General features: G+C 36.9%; 1 protein-coding gene across 9 annotated transcripts in view; it reads right to left on the minus strand.

Annotated features, from left to right (window-relative positions):
* The window catches only part of LOC140754709 (muscle calcium channel subunit alpha-1), a 97282-nt gene that overhangs the window by 19928 nt on the left and 62928 nt on the right, over window positions 1–14426 (minus strand). For all 9 annotated transcript variants that reach the window (XM_073089761.1, XM_073089768.1, XM_073089762.1 and 6 more), the window contains exons 5-23: window positions 14211–14350; window positions 13043–13149; window positions 11226–11378; window positions 10385–10581; window positions 9760–9863; window positions 9284–9483; window positions 8983–9092; window positions 8419–8534; window positions 7822–7924; window positions 7112–7263; window positions 6330–6540; window positions 5803–5923; window positions 5475–5560; window positions 5016–5119; window positions 4403–4557; window positions 3020–3149; window positions 1579–1714; window positions 515–681; window positions 33–120 (exon numbers count right to left, since the gene is read on the minus strand). In XM_073089761.1, coding sequence (XP_072945862.1) covers window positions 33–120; window positions 515–681; window positions 1579–1714; window positions 3020–3149; window positions 4403–4557; window positions 5016–5119; window positions 5475–5560; window positions 5803–5923; window positions 6330–6540; window positions 7112–7263; window positions 7822–7924; window positions 8419–8534; window positions 8983–9092; window positions 9284–9483; window positions 9760–9863; window positions 10385–10581; window positions 11226–11378; window positions 13043–13149; window positions 14211–14350 — 2580 coding nt within the window. The remainder of the gene's footprint in view (window positions 1–32; window positions 121–514; window positions 682–1578; window positions 1715–3019; window positions 3150–4402; window positions 4558–5015; window positions 5120–5474; window positions 5561–5802; window positions 5924–6329; window positions 6541–7111; window positions 7264–7821; window positions 7925–8418; window positions 8535–8982; window positions 9093–9283; window positions 9484–9759; window positions 9864–10384; window positions 10582–11225; window positions 11379–13042; window positions 13150–14210; window positions 14351–14426) is intronic.

Below are 14426 nucleotides of genomic sequence, written 5' to 3' on the forward strand. Positions count from 1 at the left end.
TTATAGAACTTTCTGGACGGACCAATACTGACCTTAAGGCCTTTCGCCCTGTTAATGGCCCTAAGAGGCCTCAGCACCCTGAACACTCGCAATATTTTCACTACCGATATACTTCCAGACCTGGAAATGAAATAAAAATCAATTTAAATTTAGTAGTGATCTGTAAATTTTAAAGGGGACTTTAAACTCTTGAATGGCTTCTAAGTTAAAATTTGATTTCCATTGAGATTTGAAATAAAGTGTTATAGAAGCAAATACAAAGGGTAAACTAGCTATAGATACTTAATTGAAGCCGATATAATAATTATACATTGCGTTGCGAAATATCGACAAAAGTCAGATAATTAAGAAACTATTACAAATAAAAAATACAAGTAACTATTAAACTTTTAGATGAATTAAAATCTGCAACAATTGTACAAAAGGCTGCAATAAAAGTGTAAATAGGTAAATAAACAAAAAGAGTTATAAAAACACGTAACCTAACTGTTTTAACTGATATTGGTAGACATACTTAAAACTCATAGAGATGAGCGACACACAGACGACGAGCATGTCGAGCACGTTGAACGCGGAGCGCAGGAAGGCGCCCTCGTGCAGCACCAGCCCGTACGTCACCAGCTTCAGGAACAGCTCCAGCGTGAATATGCCCGTGAAGAACACGTCGAATTGACTCAGCAACTGTGAGGGGTTGGAACATTTTTTATGATATCTCCAATATAGACCAGATGTGCACGCAGGTCGCCGGATGGTAAGTGACTAGTGCTGCCCATGGACACCTATGGTCAACGCCAGATAAGATTAAGTTTCCTACTCGATCGGCCACAGTTACTGCTACCCTTGAGGAATAAGCTGGAATGCTTCCAAAATGTATATCTCACTTACTACACTTACAAACCAGAACACAACAGTGCTTATGCTAATGTTAGGCAGAAATAAGTAAGGTGGTGGTACCACCGAAGTAACACTACAGAGGGTACAACTACCTTCACACCTTGCATGAAGGGAGAACTATTTGTTCGATTCGGCTAGGAATACCGCTTCACCTCTTTCCACCGTAATAGCAGTATTAAACGCTACTGTGCCCAGAGTTAATTTAATGGATGTGATAAGGCAGCACTTACACAAGGCATTCGAATTTAGCCGGAACTGAACGGACTCCAATAATATTTTGGATTGATTGCAGATGATCATAGACGATGATGAGCACTTAAAAGCTGAGCACTGATAAGTAGACTACATATGTGTCAGCTCAGCCAATTTCTTCTTCAAAAAAGAATTCTTAGCCAGCCATAGTCAGCCATGTATGTATGTATGTATATGTAGCCATAATCACAACCCTTAGCTCCGTGTATTAGTGGATTTATTAGATGAAATCTTCACACGCTGTAATATTCATATTTAACAGATGAAATCATTGTTCACAAGCGGTAATAATAGACTTAAATTTCTTTGTGTCAAAATAGACACTGATTATATTTTGGGTCAATACTACAAAACTAGTAAATTGTGTACAGTTCATCATCTGGTAAATAAGATTCCTTCACACAATTAGGAAAACTCTAAAACGTAACATACCCAGTTCCTGAAACCTTTCTGGGCGGCATCCAGCGGATCCTCAGCCGCCAACATGGCAGAGGAAAGCATGATGCACGCCAGAATGATGTTCCCGAAGGTCGATGATGCCGACATCTTGTAGCAGAACACACGGAACCTAATATCATGATGGATATTATTCTTGGAACACGATTCAATGATGAATAGATAGACATCAAAAGCACCTAAGAAAAGGTAATATTGGCGGCTTAAAGTAAATATGATAAATCTGAATTTTTATTTTTTGTTATTATGATTATATTATTAGCTTAAGTTTATACACATTCATAAAAGGTTCAGTTATAAACTGAATTTATATGAAATATTTAATATGAATAATTTACTTTTACTTTGTTTTTTTTTGCTTATCTGTGAATTATAAAGCGTTATCCTGAATTGTACAAAAATATACTTTAAGCCGCCTCATTTATTTACACTTTTGTACTATATACACATTTCTAATATTGTGGACAAATTGTATCGTATTTAGAATGTGCCAGCACTTTCTTCTTACTTGTATTATTAAATGTATGTATTGTATGATTTGTATTTAATGTTATTATCCTCATTTGAATATGTGTAACAAACGCATTTCCGAATTTTACGAATTTCTTATGTAACACGGATGTCACATAAGCCAGTTGAATTAGTTTGAATATGTATATTTATTTGTATCAAAATAATTTATATTAAGTAGGTATGTATAATTTATAATATGTTGTAATTATAATATGGACTTTAAAATAACTATACTGTTTTGTATATGTCAGTATTGGTACCGCGTTTACAAAGATAAATATTTAAATATTCGTGTTTTATTGTGTGTGACTTACCCGTGTGCTAATGTTAAGAAGGATATCATGTTAAACATCAATATACACATACATACATAAACTTAACAGCATGCGAAAACTCAATAAAATACACATATACATACTCACGAGTGAAAACATGCTTTTGGGAAACGAAAAGTTTGAAAATTTCATGCTCTTACATTTAAATTCAAACTATAATCAAAAACTCAAAATATTTCCTGTAGCTATAACACGCTTCTAACAACTGATGAAATGAAAATCTCCCACTTTAATCGTAAACCATGCTATGAAATTAAGAAAAACAACCCTAGTGGCTCTACGATCAGTCCTGACCACTAACATCTGAAACAGCGTAAAGGTACCCTGATATCTCATTGTTATAAATTTTGACACCGGGCAATTCGGGAAAATTTTGAAGAATTTAGGGGCAACACACGTGCATTTGCGAAATTAGATGTACATGAAGATGAAGTTGGTATCGACAGTGAAGACGATCACATTGGAGACATGTATGGAACAGATAATCAATCAGCAAGGCCGGAGACAACACAGAGCCAATTGTTCGCACAATGAGACACGGGTACCGAGTCAGCGGCAACACAAGTCACCTGTTCGTTGGAGAGAATATGAAGAAACTACTAGCGTTCGGTATTGGTGGCGTCTGATTGGGCATATTCAGTTCTGAGACCCGCCGGGGCCTAGCCGTTACTAACGTCCCCTCCTCCTCCTGGCCGCCATCTTTGTGAGTAAAAACAGCGCAATAGTCCTTTGATACAATACAAAATCGATCTATTATAGTTACCTTAACTAATATCCTATTTAGAGTAATACCTAGACATGCCGAGGTCAGCAAATATTAACGTACCTACTGGTTGACGCTAAATGTTTAATTCGTGAATAATAGATGAATTGCAAACATAAATATATAGTGAAATTAGCAAAATATGTGTAAGAGTAAAAAATATTATTAATAAAATAACATAAGAGGATACAGCTGAAAATATTAGAATTGAGAAAGACGAAAGGCAAAATATTTAAATAAACATATTTATCTCTGATGATTTTAGATTGTTTAATTACACTTAACATTTCGATCGATGGTCAATTACAGCATACATTAAGCGTATTTATCAATATAGAGATTATCTGATTCTTCATTTCTGTAGACATATTGTCTAGGGTTATAGATTCAAATAAAGATAACATCGTACTTTCATATATCAAGATATGAGAGGGTTGTATTATTATTAGCAAAGGTACCATCAGAGATAAACAAACAAAAACAAAAGGCGAAGATACGAAAGTAACATCTAAGCATTTCAAGCGACCGCCGCTGGGTCCCTAACCTGTTGGTTTTGCTAAATACGAAGAAGGAGGTGGCGTCTGGGATCGGTTTCTTAGAGTCGCGGATATCGACCTCGGAGAGCCGGCGCGGGCGTGCGGACGAGGTCGTCGGCTTACGTCTCAGACGCGGTTCCTCCTCCAGCTCTGTATTCACTATTGCCAGTTGGTTAGCCTTTCAATCCTTCCTGATTCTAAGCTTTTGCTGATAATACCACACTTACAACCTTTTATTCCTATATCTGGATTAAGATCTAACTCGCAAACTTGTGATACATTTTAAAATTGTAACTTAATACTAGGGCTTAGCTACTGCAATGACATTTTCTTAACCACTTATTTTTATTAACGCTAAATAATTTGATCCCATACATTATTGTTTTAATATAAAGTTGGACTAATTATTTATTTATTTTACACATCACCACCCATTGCAAATTCTTAACATACAGCATTTCATATTTTAACTAAAACTTTCTTTCTCTTATAAAACTTTATAAATATACTTATATTTATTAACACTGATACGTTTAAACCTTAATAATTATCTAAAACCCTTTTATAATCATACATATTGTTTCGAACATACTTCGCTGTAGCGAAATTGAACGTAATTTTAAATAATTTTTAAATATATTTATAACTCTTACCAATATGGTTCCTCTGGTTGCTCTCCATCATGTCGAGGTCCTCCCTCTCCTGTTCCTCTTCAATCCTTTCTTCATTATCTTCGCCCATCCCTTCTTCTATATCTCCTTCGGGCTCCTGTCCTTCTGATCCCGTTTCCTCGTACTCTCTATCAGAGCTGGAATAGATAATAATAAAGTGAGACTTTTTGGAAGATTCAAAATGTCAATTTTCAACAATTCTACTACAAAGTTCCCGTAAGTATTTTCCGTAAACCGTTTTTCCCTACAGAACTCATCCTCACTTTCGAATATGTACACAAACATATCTTTGTAAAATACATTTTAATCTTATTTTGTCATTGGTTTCATTTATTCTGTGCGGTAATAGAATTCTACACGTTACAGATAACTAATTGTCACGGTATTAGAAGGTATATAGATACCTTCTATTACCGTGAGGCGACGGTGATGTTTTCTATCAAGTAGCCCATCTGCCTTATTGTTTGTATAAATATGTATATAAATATACAAAAGGTGAGGTTCATGATAAATCTAAATTATATTACAACAAAATGTCTCCTTAATGACTATATCCACTTTATGTTATATGGTCCGGTAATGTTTAAAAACACACTTATCAGTGGTGTAGGCATCGTCGTCATGTAGCACGTACTCATCGTCAGTGTCAGCGGCGGCGCCCTCGATGACCACACTGCCTTCTTTCTCTTCCGCTGCTTGCTTTGTGGATAGAAATAGAAGTGTGGATTAATATTTAATAGTATATTTACTATAATTGTTATAATTATAAAAAATATTATAATTATAATAATTAATATTTTCAGTGTTCATGCCCTAAGGGCAAAAATGGCACCCCATTACTAAGGCTCCGCTGTCAGTCCGTTTGTCTGTCTGTCACAGAGCTCAATCTTTTGAAACGTAATATACACTTGAAATTTTTACTTAAACGTTATAACTTGTCTCACACTCTGCCGATATTAATTTATCGCTAGAGTTTTTACACGGATAGGTCGATTATTCTATTTTAAATATTTCTAATTGAAGAAGTAAAAATTTAAGTATAGGTAATACGTACGCCTTCTTCCTTCTCGATGTTTGTTAATGACTCGGCGTCAGCCAAGTTGTCTACGGCGATAGCCAAGAACACATTCAGCAGAATGTCTGTGTGAATGCTGTTAAGGAATTGTCACAAGTGTAGCGAAAAATAATAGTATTTTACTTTCATTATTTTCAGTCGCATTGGTGAGACAAAATTGGTAAGTGCGTTTGCAGGAAGGGGGAAGTGGTTAGTTTACCTTTAGCAATCGTGATTATCACAACTTATGCTAAGGTATATTTTACGATGAAATATAAAGAGCCATCTGCTCCATGGTATGGATAAAGCCAGATTTTGCAAAGGATACAGTTGCCGCAAATGAAGAGGATGATGAAGTAGATACAGGCGAGGATGCCGACGGAGCCGACGCCGCCGTACGCCTTGATGCCCTCGTACATCACCGCGTTCCAATCTTCACCGGTTAGGATCTGAGAATAGTGTGTAAAGTACTGAATAGCTGACAGAACAATCACAGTTTGAGTTGGCGAGCTAAGATTAAGCCTAAGAGAATTTTGCAGAAAAACTATTTTATGCAACATAGATGTTAGTACGAAAATTTTACGCAATATTTTTTTATACATCATACTATAACAATAAAAAATTAAGTATCTCTCTGTAATTTACAAATAAGTTCCAGATTTTCAGTATTCTTATTAATATCGTAATAAATATAAATAATCACATTAGGTAGTGAAGATTTGAAATTGAATCGATAAAGACGTGAAGGCAGAAATCTTAAGGATAATGAATATTACTTTGAGCACGAAAATAGTAGTAATTAGCTATGGAAACTTGCAAGAAATCCATTGTACTATCATATTTCATCCAAATCACCTGAAACACAGTCAGCAACGCCTGCCAAAAGCAATCGAAGTTATGGCGATCCTTTTCCTCCACGGGGTCGTAGTTGAACTTGCCGCCGAAGACCTGCATGCCGAGCAGCGCGAAGATCATGATGAAGAGAAACAACAGCAGCAACAAGGAAGCGATGGACTGGATCGAGTTGAGCAGAGACGCTACCAGGTTGGACAGTGATCGCCAGTATCTGAAATGAAGTTAGTAATGCCAGGATGTGAGATTCTCCTCAAATTCAATTGAAATGTAAGTAAAGGGTAATAAATCGTATAATGAACAGGTCCTATGCAGTGCCTTGTGAAACTACTTTAACTGTAAAGTAAAATTTTAAGTTATACGCGCTTGCGTTTCACATTTGCCTGTAACCAACTATGAATGAGTCAGTATTATAAGAATGTAGTAATAATTCTAACAAAAGTTCAAGCAATAAATATCCACATTCTTCGAATACTTTACAAAGTCAAATAATGATATAGTCCGCGCCAAACTTCCAGTCCGCTCTGACGTTGTTGCCCACAGGTGTAGTCGGAAAGCCAAAGCAGTCGAACACAACTACAAACATATACTCTGTAGCAACGTAAGGGCACAGTAACTGAGCTATGTCTCCGCGGGCGAGAGCGGGCAGCGGAGGATTCCAGGGAGTCCCGTCCTGTCTTCATCTCGCTGATATCTACAATTTGCTGTTCTTACGTGTATAATTGGAGCGCACTAGAAGTTTGGCGCGGACAAAACCTACCATAAGATCCAAAGATGGTACTAACTTGGTGACTTTGAAGACTCTCAGCAGCCTGACACACCGTAGCACGGAGATGCCGAGAGGAGGCATCACCTCCGTCTTGGTGAGCACCATTTCACTGATCGAGCCCACCACCACGAAGCAGTCGAAACGGTTGAACAGCGATACGAAGTAGCCCTGGAATTTTTTTATAAACATTATCTTTCAAACACATGAAAAATGGTAGAACTGGTATTGGTCGGGGTGGTAATAAAGTTAAAGCTTAAAATAGTTGATTTTAAGCGTCTTTGCGTAACGGTGGAAGAGTGTATATGACTAAGTTACATATAAGGGGACTCTGTCTTAGCCCTTAAGAAGAGCAACGTAATCTTAATTTTAAGAAAAAAACACTGAATTTCACATAAAAAACCTGGGATTAAAATGAGACAAATAATATTTTTAGAAGCAAACGAACATGCAGTCCACATGATGGTAAGCTACTATTGCCGACAACGAACATACAATTACCCCGAATAATAATAAATGTTTATCTAAAATCAGCCTCAAATCATCTTTGACGTCTAGTTGGAATTCCACGGCTATTTGTACTTAACACACTCTTTGAATCAAAAAACAGCTGCGCTTTATATTGTTATAATGTTATTATAATGTACATGTGGAGGTAATGGCTTCATAATTGGACTTTTAAGGGTTCTACCCTGAAGATTCTTAGAAAGTGTTTTAAAGAAGTTTTACCTGTAAACCCAAGCTGTACATCTTGACTAACATTTCAAGCGTGAACAGCGCCACGAAGAATGCGTTCCCGTACTCCTGGAACAGATCTAGCCATTGTGGTTGTCTGAAAACAAAGGGAATGTTTAAAAAATGTTTTCTCCTACTTTTTGAAGACAACCTAGGAATGTTTTCTCATCGATCATATAGGGGGTGGCGGTTCGTTTAGCATTTTAGACCGTCCCTAAGTATAATGTCTCGCTCGCAGTCAGAGGTCGATTACTTTTGTTTTGTTTATTTTTTCTATGCATAATATAGAAGTAGCAGACGAGAATGCAGTCCGCCTGATTGTAAGTGACTACTGCCACCCATAAAACCTGTAATCCACCACAGATAAGATTAAAGTCCTACCTGAGGTCGGTCAAAGATGCGCCGCTACCCCTGAGGACTGAGCTGGAATGCCTCGGTAATGTCTCCCTTACCCCATCAAACTAGAATACAGCACCAGTTAACACTTCTGTTCTGTTTTGATACAATGAGTAAATTTAACACGGCCACGTATATACGCCAAAAAATAAAGGATCATAAATAGAATAGAGATGGTATATACATTTAACTTACTGGTAATGTTCGCTAGCTAGAACTACAGTGTTAAGGAACACAAGAACGATGATGAGCCAGTAAAATGTCTGGGACTTCACGGCTCGCCGGCACGCTCGCTTCATGCGCCGATTGACCTGAAAACCATTGTTTGTTCACATCACTATTATGCTTTTCATTAAATTTAAATAGTTTAGTTACGTTGCATTGTACTACAACCATTTGAATTTTTTTTTTATTTTTACTCTCTAACTTTTAAATGATTTTACGCTTACCATGTATATTCAATCTATCCGATATTTTGTGTACCAAAAGCAAAAATATGACAATTCTTAGTAGGTATGTAGAAATTGTCAAATTTCGATATATTGTAGGCAAAAATTGCATAGTTTGATTATGAACAATGGACGTTAAACTAACTATTTATATAGGAGTTCTTCAAGGTGGAATGCTAGGACCCCTGTTATTACTTGTATTTTCAAAGTACACAACATGAATCAAACGATGGCCATTTGTATAACGTATATTGATTTTATATTATAGTTATACAATATTACCCATAGCATATTTTTACAGTTAACTTACTTTATCAAAATCCTGTTTCCATAGTTTGGCTATAGATTTTTTCTGTTCCACCGGCTCTATGCCCAAATGGTCTGTTGAATCGTGTTCACTTGCCGTTTGTCCTGGAAAATCTGTAAAATGCACTATTTACTTTTAAAAAGTTCATCAACATCGAAATATTTTGAATGTTTTATCATTTATTTTCAGTTTGATAATTATTGTCTATTACTCGCATATTTTCTACAAGAGACTACAATACCTTCAGAAGATATTGGTTTAAACCTTACAAAAACTTTACATGACCTTACTGAAATATATTTACCTAACATATTCCCCGTAGACAGCCCATAGTCTATTCTCTTCTGATCTACTGTGTCGTTCTGGTCGGCTAAGGGCTCCAAGTACTCCGCCTGTGTGATCCAGTCCAAATAACCCTTAAGGTCTTCTTCTAACTGCTGCTTTTCTCTTAACTTCTGGAAATCTCCCCTATTTTTTGCCTTCTCTCGCTCTTTTGAGAACTCACTGAAAGGTTTAATAATTAATATTATAAGAAGATTATCATATTTTTATCTCATAATTTGTCAAAAGTCTATCAGTTTAAGCAGTCACTAATTCAAGTGGACATTTGTAATCCTTTCCAATTTTAACAAGAACAATGTATTACAAACAGGGTAGAAAATGATGTGGAATAATGGATTAGAAAGTGCCCTACCGTTACAAATTGTAAGTGTTATGGATTTAATTTAGAATATTTTTCAAGATTAATTTATATATCTGTGGAAGTTTTAGATTACATACCCGGACAACACACCAAGAATAAGGTTCATGACGAAAAATGCACCGAGTATCACCATTGAGACGAAGTATATCCACTCCCAGCTGTTACCCATTGCATCTTGAATCTGTAGAATTAATGTTTACTAAGTTAAAGTAATTATTATTTGCTTCAACAAAGAAAGAAATAGTGCAACGTCGATGCTACAAGTACGTCAGCGTATTGGCCAAATCATATAAATTAATTGATGCAGTCTTAGTGGAGAGAACAACGAATCTCTATGTAAGCAGCACATAGAGAGAGCCTATGACTAACGATCACCCATCCAATTGTTGATTGTTGATTCTCTTTGTAGATCAGTCACGAAATAACGCGTTCAATGGCTTCATTGTCATTTTATTATTGTTACATTAATGGGTACAGGTCTCCTCTAAGGATAAGGAGGGTCAAGGCCATAGTAAACCACTTTAGGTAAATGCGGATTAGTGGTGGATTGGCACAGATATCTGTACAGATACATTGGTCTAGCATATTCTCTCTGTAGCCCTCAAGACTGATATTATAAGATAAGATAGGAAGTCATGTAGCATATTCCCATGTTAAAGAAAAAAAGGTACGAGTATATAGGTGAAAGTAACGTAATCTTACGTTGTACATAACATCGGTCCAGCCCTCAAGTGTGATGCACTGGAAGACAGTGAGCATGGAAAGGCCAAAGTTATCGAAGTTGGTGATGCCAAAGTTAGGGCCGATCCAGCCTTCACGGCACTCCATCTCGTCACCCAGGGTAGAGCAGTTGAACCCGTTGTCCTCGTCGCATGGATGTGGGGAGTCCATCATTTCATCTGGAAGTGTACCACGAGACAATTAAACGTATTTTTCAATTTCAGAGATAAACAATAGAAGTAGATCTTTATCGATTTGAAAAAACGCATTTGAAGTCAAACTCATTCGTCAATGTCTTTCTAGGCTTTTCAAAACTGAGAATGCAATTCCATGTGTACCATTAGACCGATAGATGCAATGTTATCAACTTCAACTATAATTAGAATCCAACCTCCTATCACACCGAGACGCCATGTCTTTAGTCTACATCGCTAGTGACATATCCAAACAAATTATATGGGAACATTTAACAGCTACCAAATGAGCTGTTTTGTTTTGATGCGGTTGCTAACAAAGTGGTCATAGTATCCCGATGAGATAAGGCTTTAAGGACTTCGTTGGAACGTCTTGTGTAACGTTTGATGGAGTTAATGGTTAAAATAAACAGATTTGCAGACACACAACTTGGAATAAGTACAATACAAATAACATACGCGTGTCAGCCCGATGATAGAAAAGTGACATGTATTATGGTTGTCTATTAACAAAATAGTTGAACCAAAGCCCAGCATTAGAACCCAGACTATAAGGCAAATAATGTGGTGATTCTATAACGATTTCTACATAAGTGTCTTAACAAGACTTGACTTAAGTGATCCCATACCTGTATACTTATCATAGCAGGTCTTGTGCATCTTCCCAGAGAACAGCTCGAGACCGATGATGGCGTAGATGATGATGACGAAGATGACCAGCAGCGCGATGTGGAGCAACGGGACCATTGCCTTCAGGATGGAGTTTAGTACGATTTGAAGACCTGGAGACGAAGTATTTAACAATAGAAAACAAATACAATACAAATCATTTAAAAATTTCTATTTCTAGTGGACAAATCCTGTGTTTTGTCGGAAAGTTTTGGATGGCGGTAGACAACATATTGTGAGGCGACCATGTTAGTCCTCGAAAGTTCCTGTTCGTTATGGTTATAATCGGTTACAGCAGTCCAAGGCTTATCATCAGTTAAATTGTCCCTTGGTTTAAGGTAGAAGTAGTTTTAAAAAAAGTTCTCAAATGTGTATAAAGTCTCTCAATACATTAGTTTACTCGGCGTTACACTGATGTACTAGCGAGGTAGACTATCGCCTAAACTCTTTTTTACTCTGAGAAGAGACCATGACCAGTAGTAGGAGCGGGTTGACGACGATAGAAATGTTCCTAATGGAGATGCTGAACAGGTACAGAAATTATTATTCCTGTCTATTTTATTCTTTATCCAAATTACTGCCCAAGTTTTCGATCCGCTAATTTACTGTTTTTACAATTCATTTTTGGTTTTCAGAAACACCTCTATCTTTCTATATTAGTAAGGTTCTTTGCTTTATTTAAGGTAAAAAACATGTCTTTAAAATCAACTGAATATCTTGCTGGCATTATTTTGTTACTGGCTGAACCAATTTTGATGGAACATTTTCATACACAATCACACTAATTGTGTGTTGATTGCATCTACGACTCAGTATCATATCATAGGACAATGCTTACAGAAACCTTTATAAACATCCATACATAATATCAATTTCAAATGGAATATTTACACACAAATAGTCACATTATTTGTGTGTCGATGGTATCTACGACACAGTATCATATCATAGGAAAATGCTAACAGAAACTTTTGTAGACTTCCATACATACTATCAATTTCAAAATATTAATCCCGGCACAAATATCCAATTTAATCCGGCTCATTATGTTTGTCCGTTCACCCAACTCAACTCAGGTGTCCTTAATAAGGACAATGGCTGTCCCATTATCCGGGACAATGGACCCTGATCCGACTTACCGGATAAGCACGTTCTAAGGAATCAGGTTCTGAGATGCTTATGAAGAATATTGAAGCGTTAATCTAGGTTATGTCCGTTTTTGTTAAACAGCAAAAGATTTTTTATAAGACTGAAGTAAGTAATAATTATTATGTAAACATATACCCGACTGTCTATGTTACTCCCACAATTTTGACGCATTGAGTAATGCCTCATAATGATGTAAAAATGCCGATTGGGCTAGACAGCATGTCAAAGAATGAGACACGCTGGAAAATTATCAACCTAGGGAGGTTGATAATAATAGATAAAAACAGCATGTTATTTATTTAAAATAATGGAAACAACATTTTAATGGTTGTAGAACCCTTTGTGGATCGACTCCGGCGGCACCACCGCCACACCTATTTCTACCTAATAACAGCAGTGTTAGGCGCTGCTGTGTTCCGTTTTGAAGGATGTGATAAGGGAGACAGACTTTTGCGAGGCGTTCCAGCTTAGTCTTCAGGGGTAGCGGCGATCTGTTGCCAACCACAGGTAGGAATATCTAATCCTATCTGGGGTTGATTACAGATGTCCATGGCCGGCAGTTGCCAATCACCATCAGGTGGACTGCCTGCTCGCCTGTTACTCCTATATTATAAAAAAGTATACTTACTAGGTACACCAGACACCAGCCTCAAAGGTCGGAGCACTCTGAAAGCTCGCAAGGCTTTCACGTCGAAGGCGTCCTTGAATATACTCGACAGAACTGTGCTCACCATACTGGAAAATTCGAGAAGATGAGCCCTCAATGAACAAAACAGGTAAAAAAAGTAAAAAAGTAGTACCGTGGTTTGGCAACAATCTATGGCAACTTCCCGTTAGTGTTGTGGTGAGTGTCCTGGGTTCGAGTCCAAGGTGTGTCGCTGATATGTGTGTGACTGTACGAGTCTGTCATTTATACTTACATGAATATATTGTATGTTTGTGTATGTGTGCCATAATAAATAAACTAAGTACACATATATTAAATGAATGTGGGTAAAGTGCCCACAAATCTTTTTACAAACAACAAATTTGTCGGAGTAAAGCGTATTTGCCTACGACCCTTGTTCTCCGGAACTTTTTGGAAAGGCGAACCTTGGACTTAAACCCTCAAATTAAAAAACAACCATATTTCGTAAGTTACACAATAAATATAGATAGAAAAATAGGTAACAGTCGATTTATTTATTCAGGACAGTATTATCATTAATGTGAGTGGTCGTTAATACACGGAGCGCCTATTACCATAGTTGAAAAAATATACACATTATTTCACCGAATTCGACATCTTTATATGTATATTTCTTATGTGTGTGTGTATGTCCCCGAACTCTTCCTAAACGACTGGACTGATTTTGATGAATTTTTTTGTGTGTGTTCAAGGGGACTTGAGAATGGTTTAGATTCACAAAGTCCATGGGAAAAGGTTTTTTTAATTAAGTTTTAATTCGTAAGTAGTTATAGAATCGGACACTATGCATTTCATCAAGTGATGATCTTTAGCAAGGATCATCGAAGAGCCCACGAGGGTTTGGGAGTTGGTAAGACCAATTTTCGACAGATGGCACCACTGTCATTCCAATGCAGGTACAAATTTTCCGTTTTATGTATGTCATATTATTTCTTTAAAATGCGGGCGAAGCCGCGGGCACCACTAGTATTCATATAATACTGGCCTCCATTAACAAAGCTATAACTACTTCCAAGGATGAACACATATTATGTTACAAAGTGTGATTCAAGAACGGGCTATTATAGCGTCCTGTCTTAGATTATGGAAGGTAGCTACAAAAACTTACCCGATAACAACAATGGTGAAATCGAGGAGATTCCACCCGTTACGAAGGTAGGACCCTGGGTGCATCACGAATCCGTATGCTATGATCTTCATCACGCACTCTCCCGTGAATATCACCAAGAATATGTACTCGATCTTTTCCTGGAAAATTGTGAGAGTAGATTGAATATTGAAACTAAGATATTTCGTCACGCAAGAAAACCAATGCTAGGATTTA

The sequence above is a fragment of the Epargyreus clarus genome, unplaced genomic scaffold (genome assembly GCF_041222505.1).
Source record: "Epargyreus clarus isolate Ecla_fem2 unplaced genomic scaffold, WU_Ecla_fem_2.2 ptg000031l, whole genome shotgun sequence".
Classification (NCBI taxonomy): domain Eukaryota; kingdom Metazoa; phylum Arthropoda; class Insecta; order Lepidoptera; family Hesperiidae; genus Epargyreus; species Epargyreus clarus.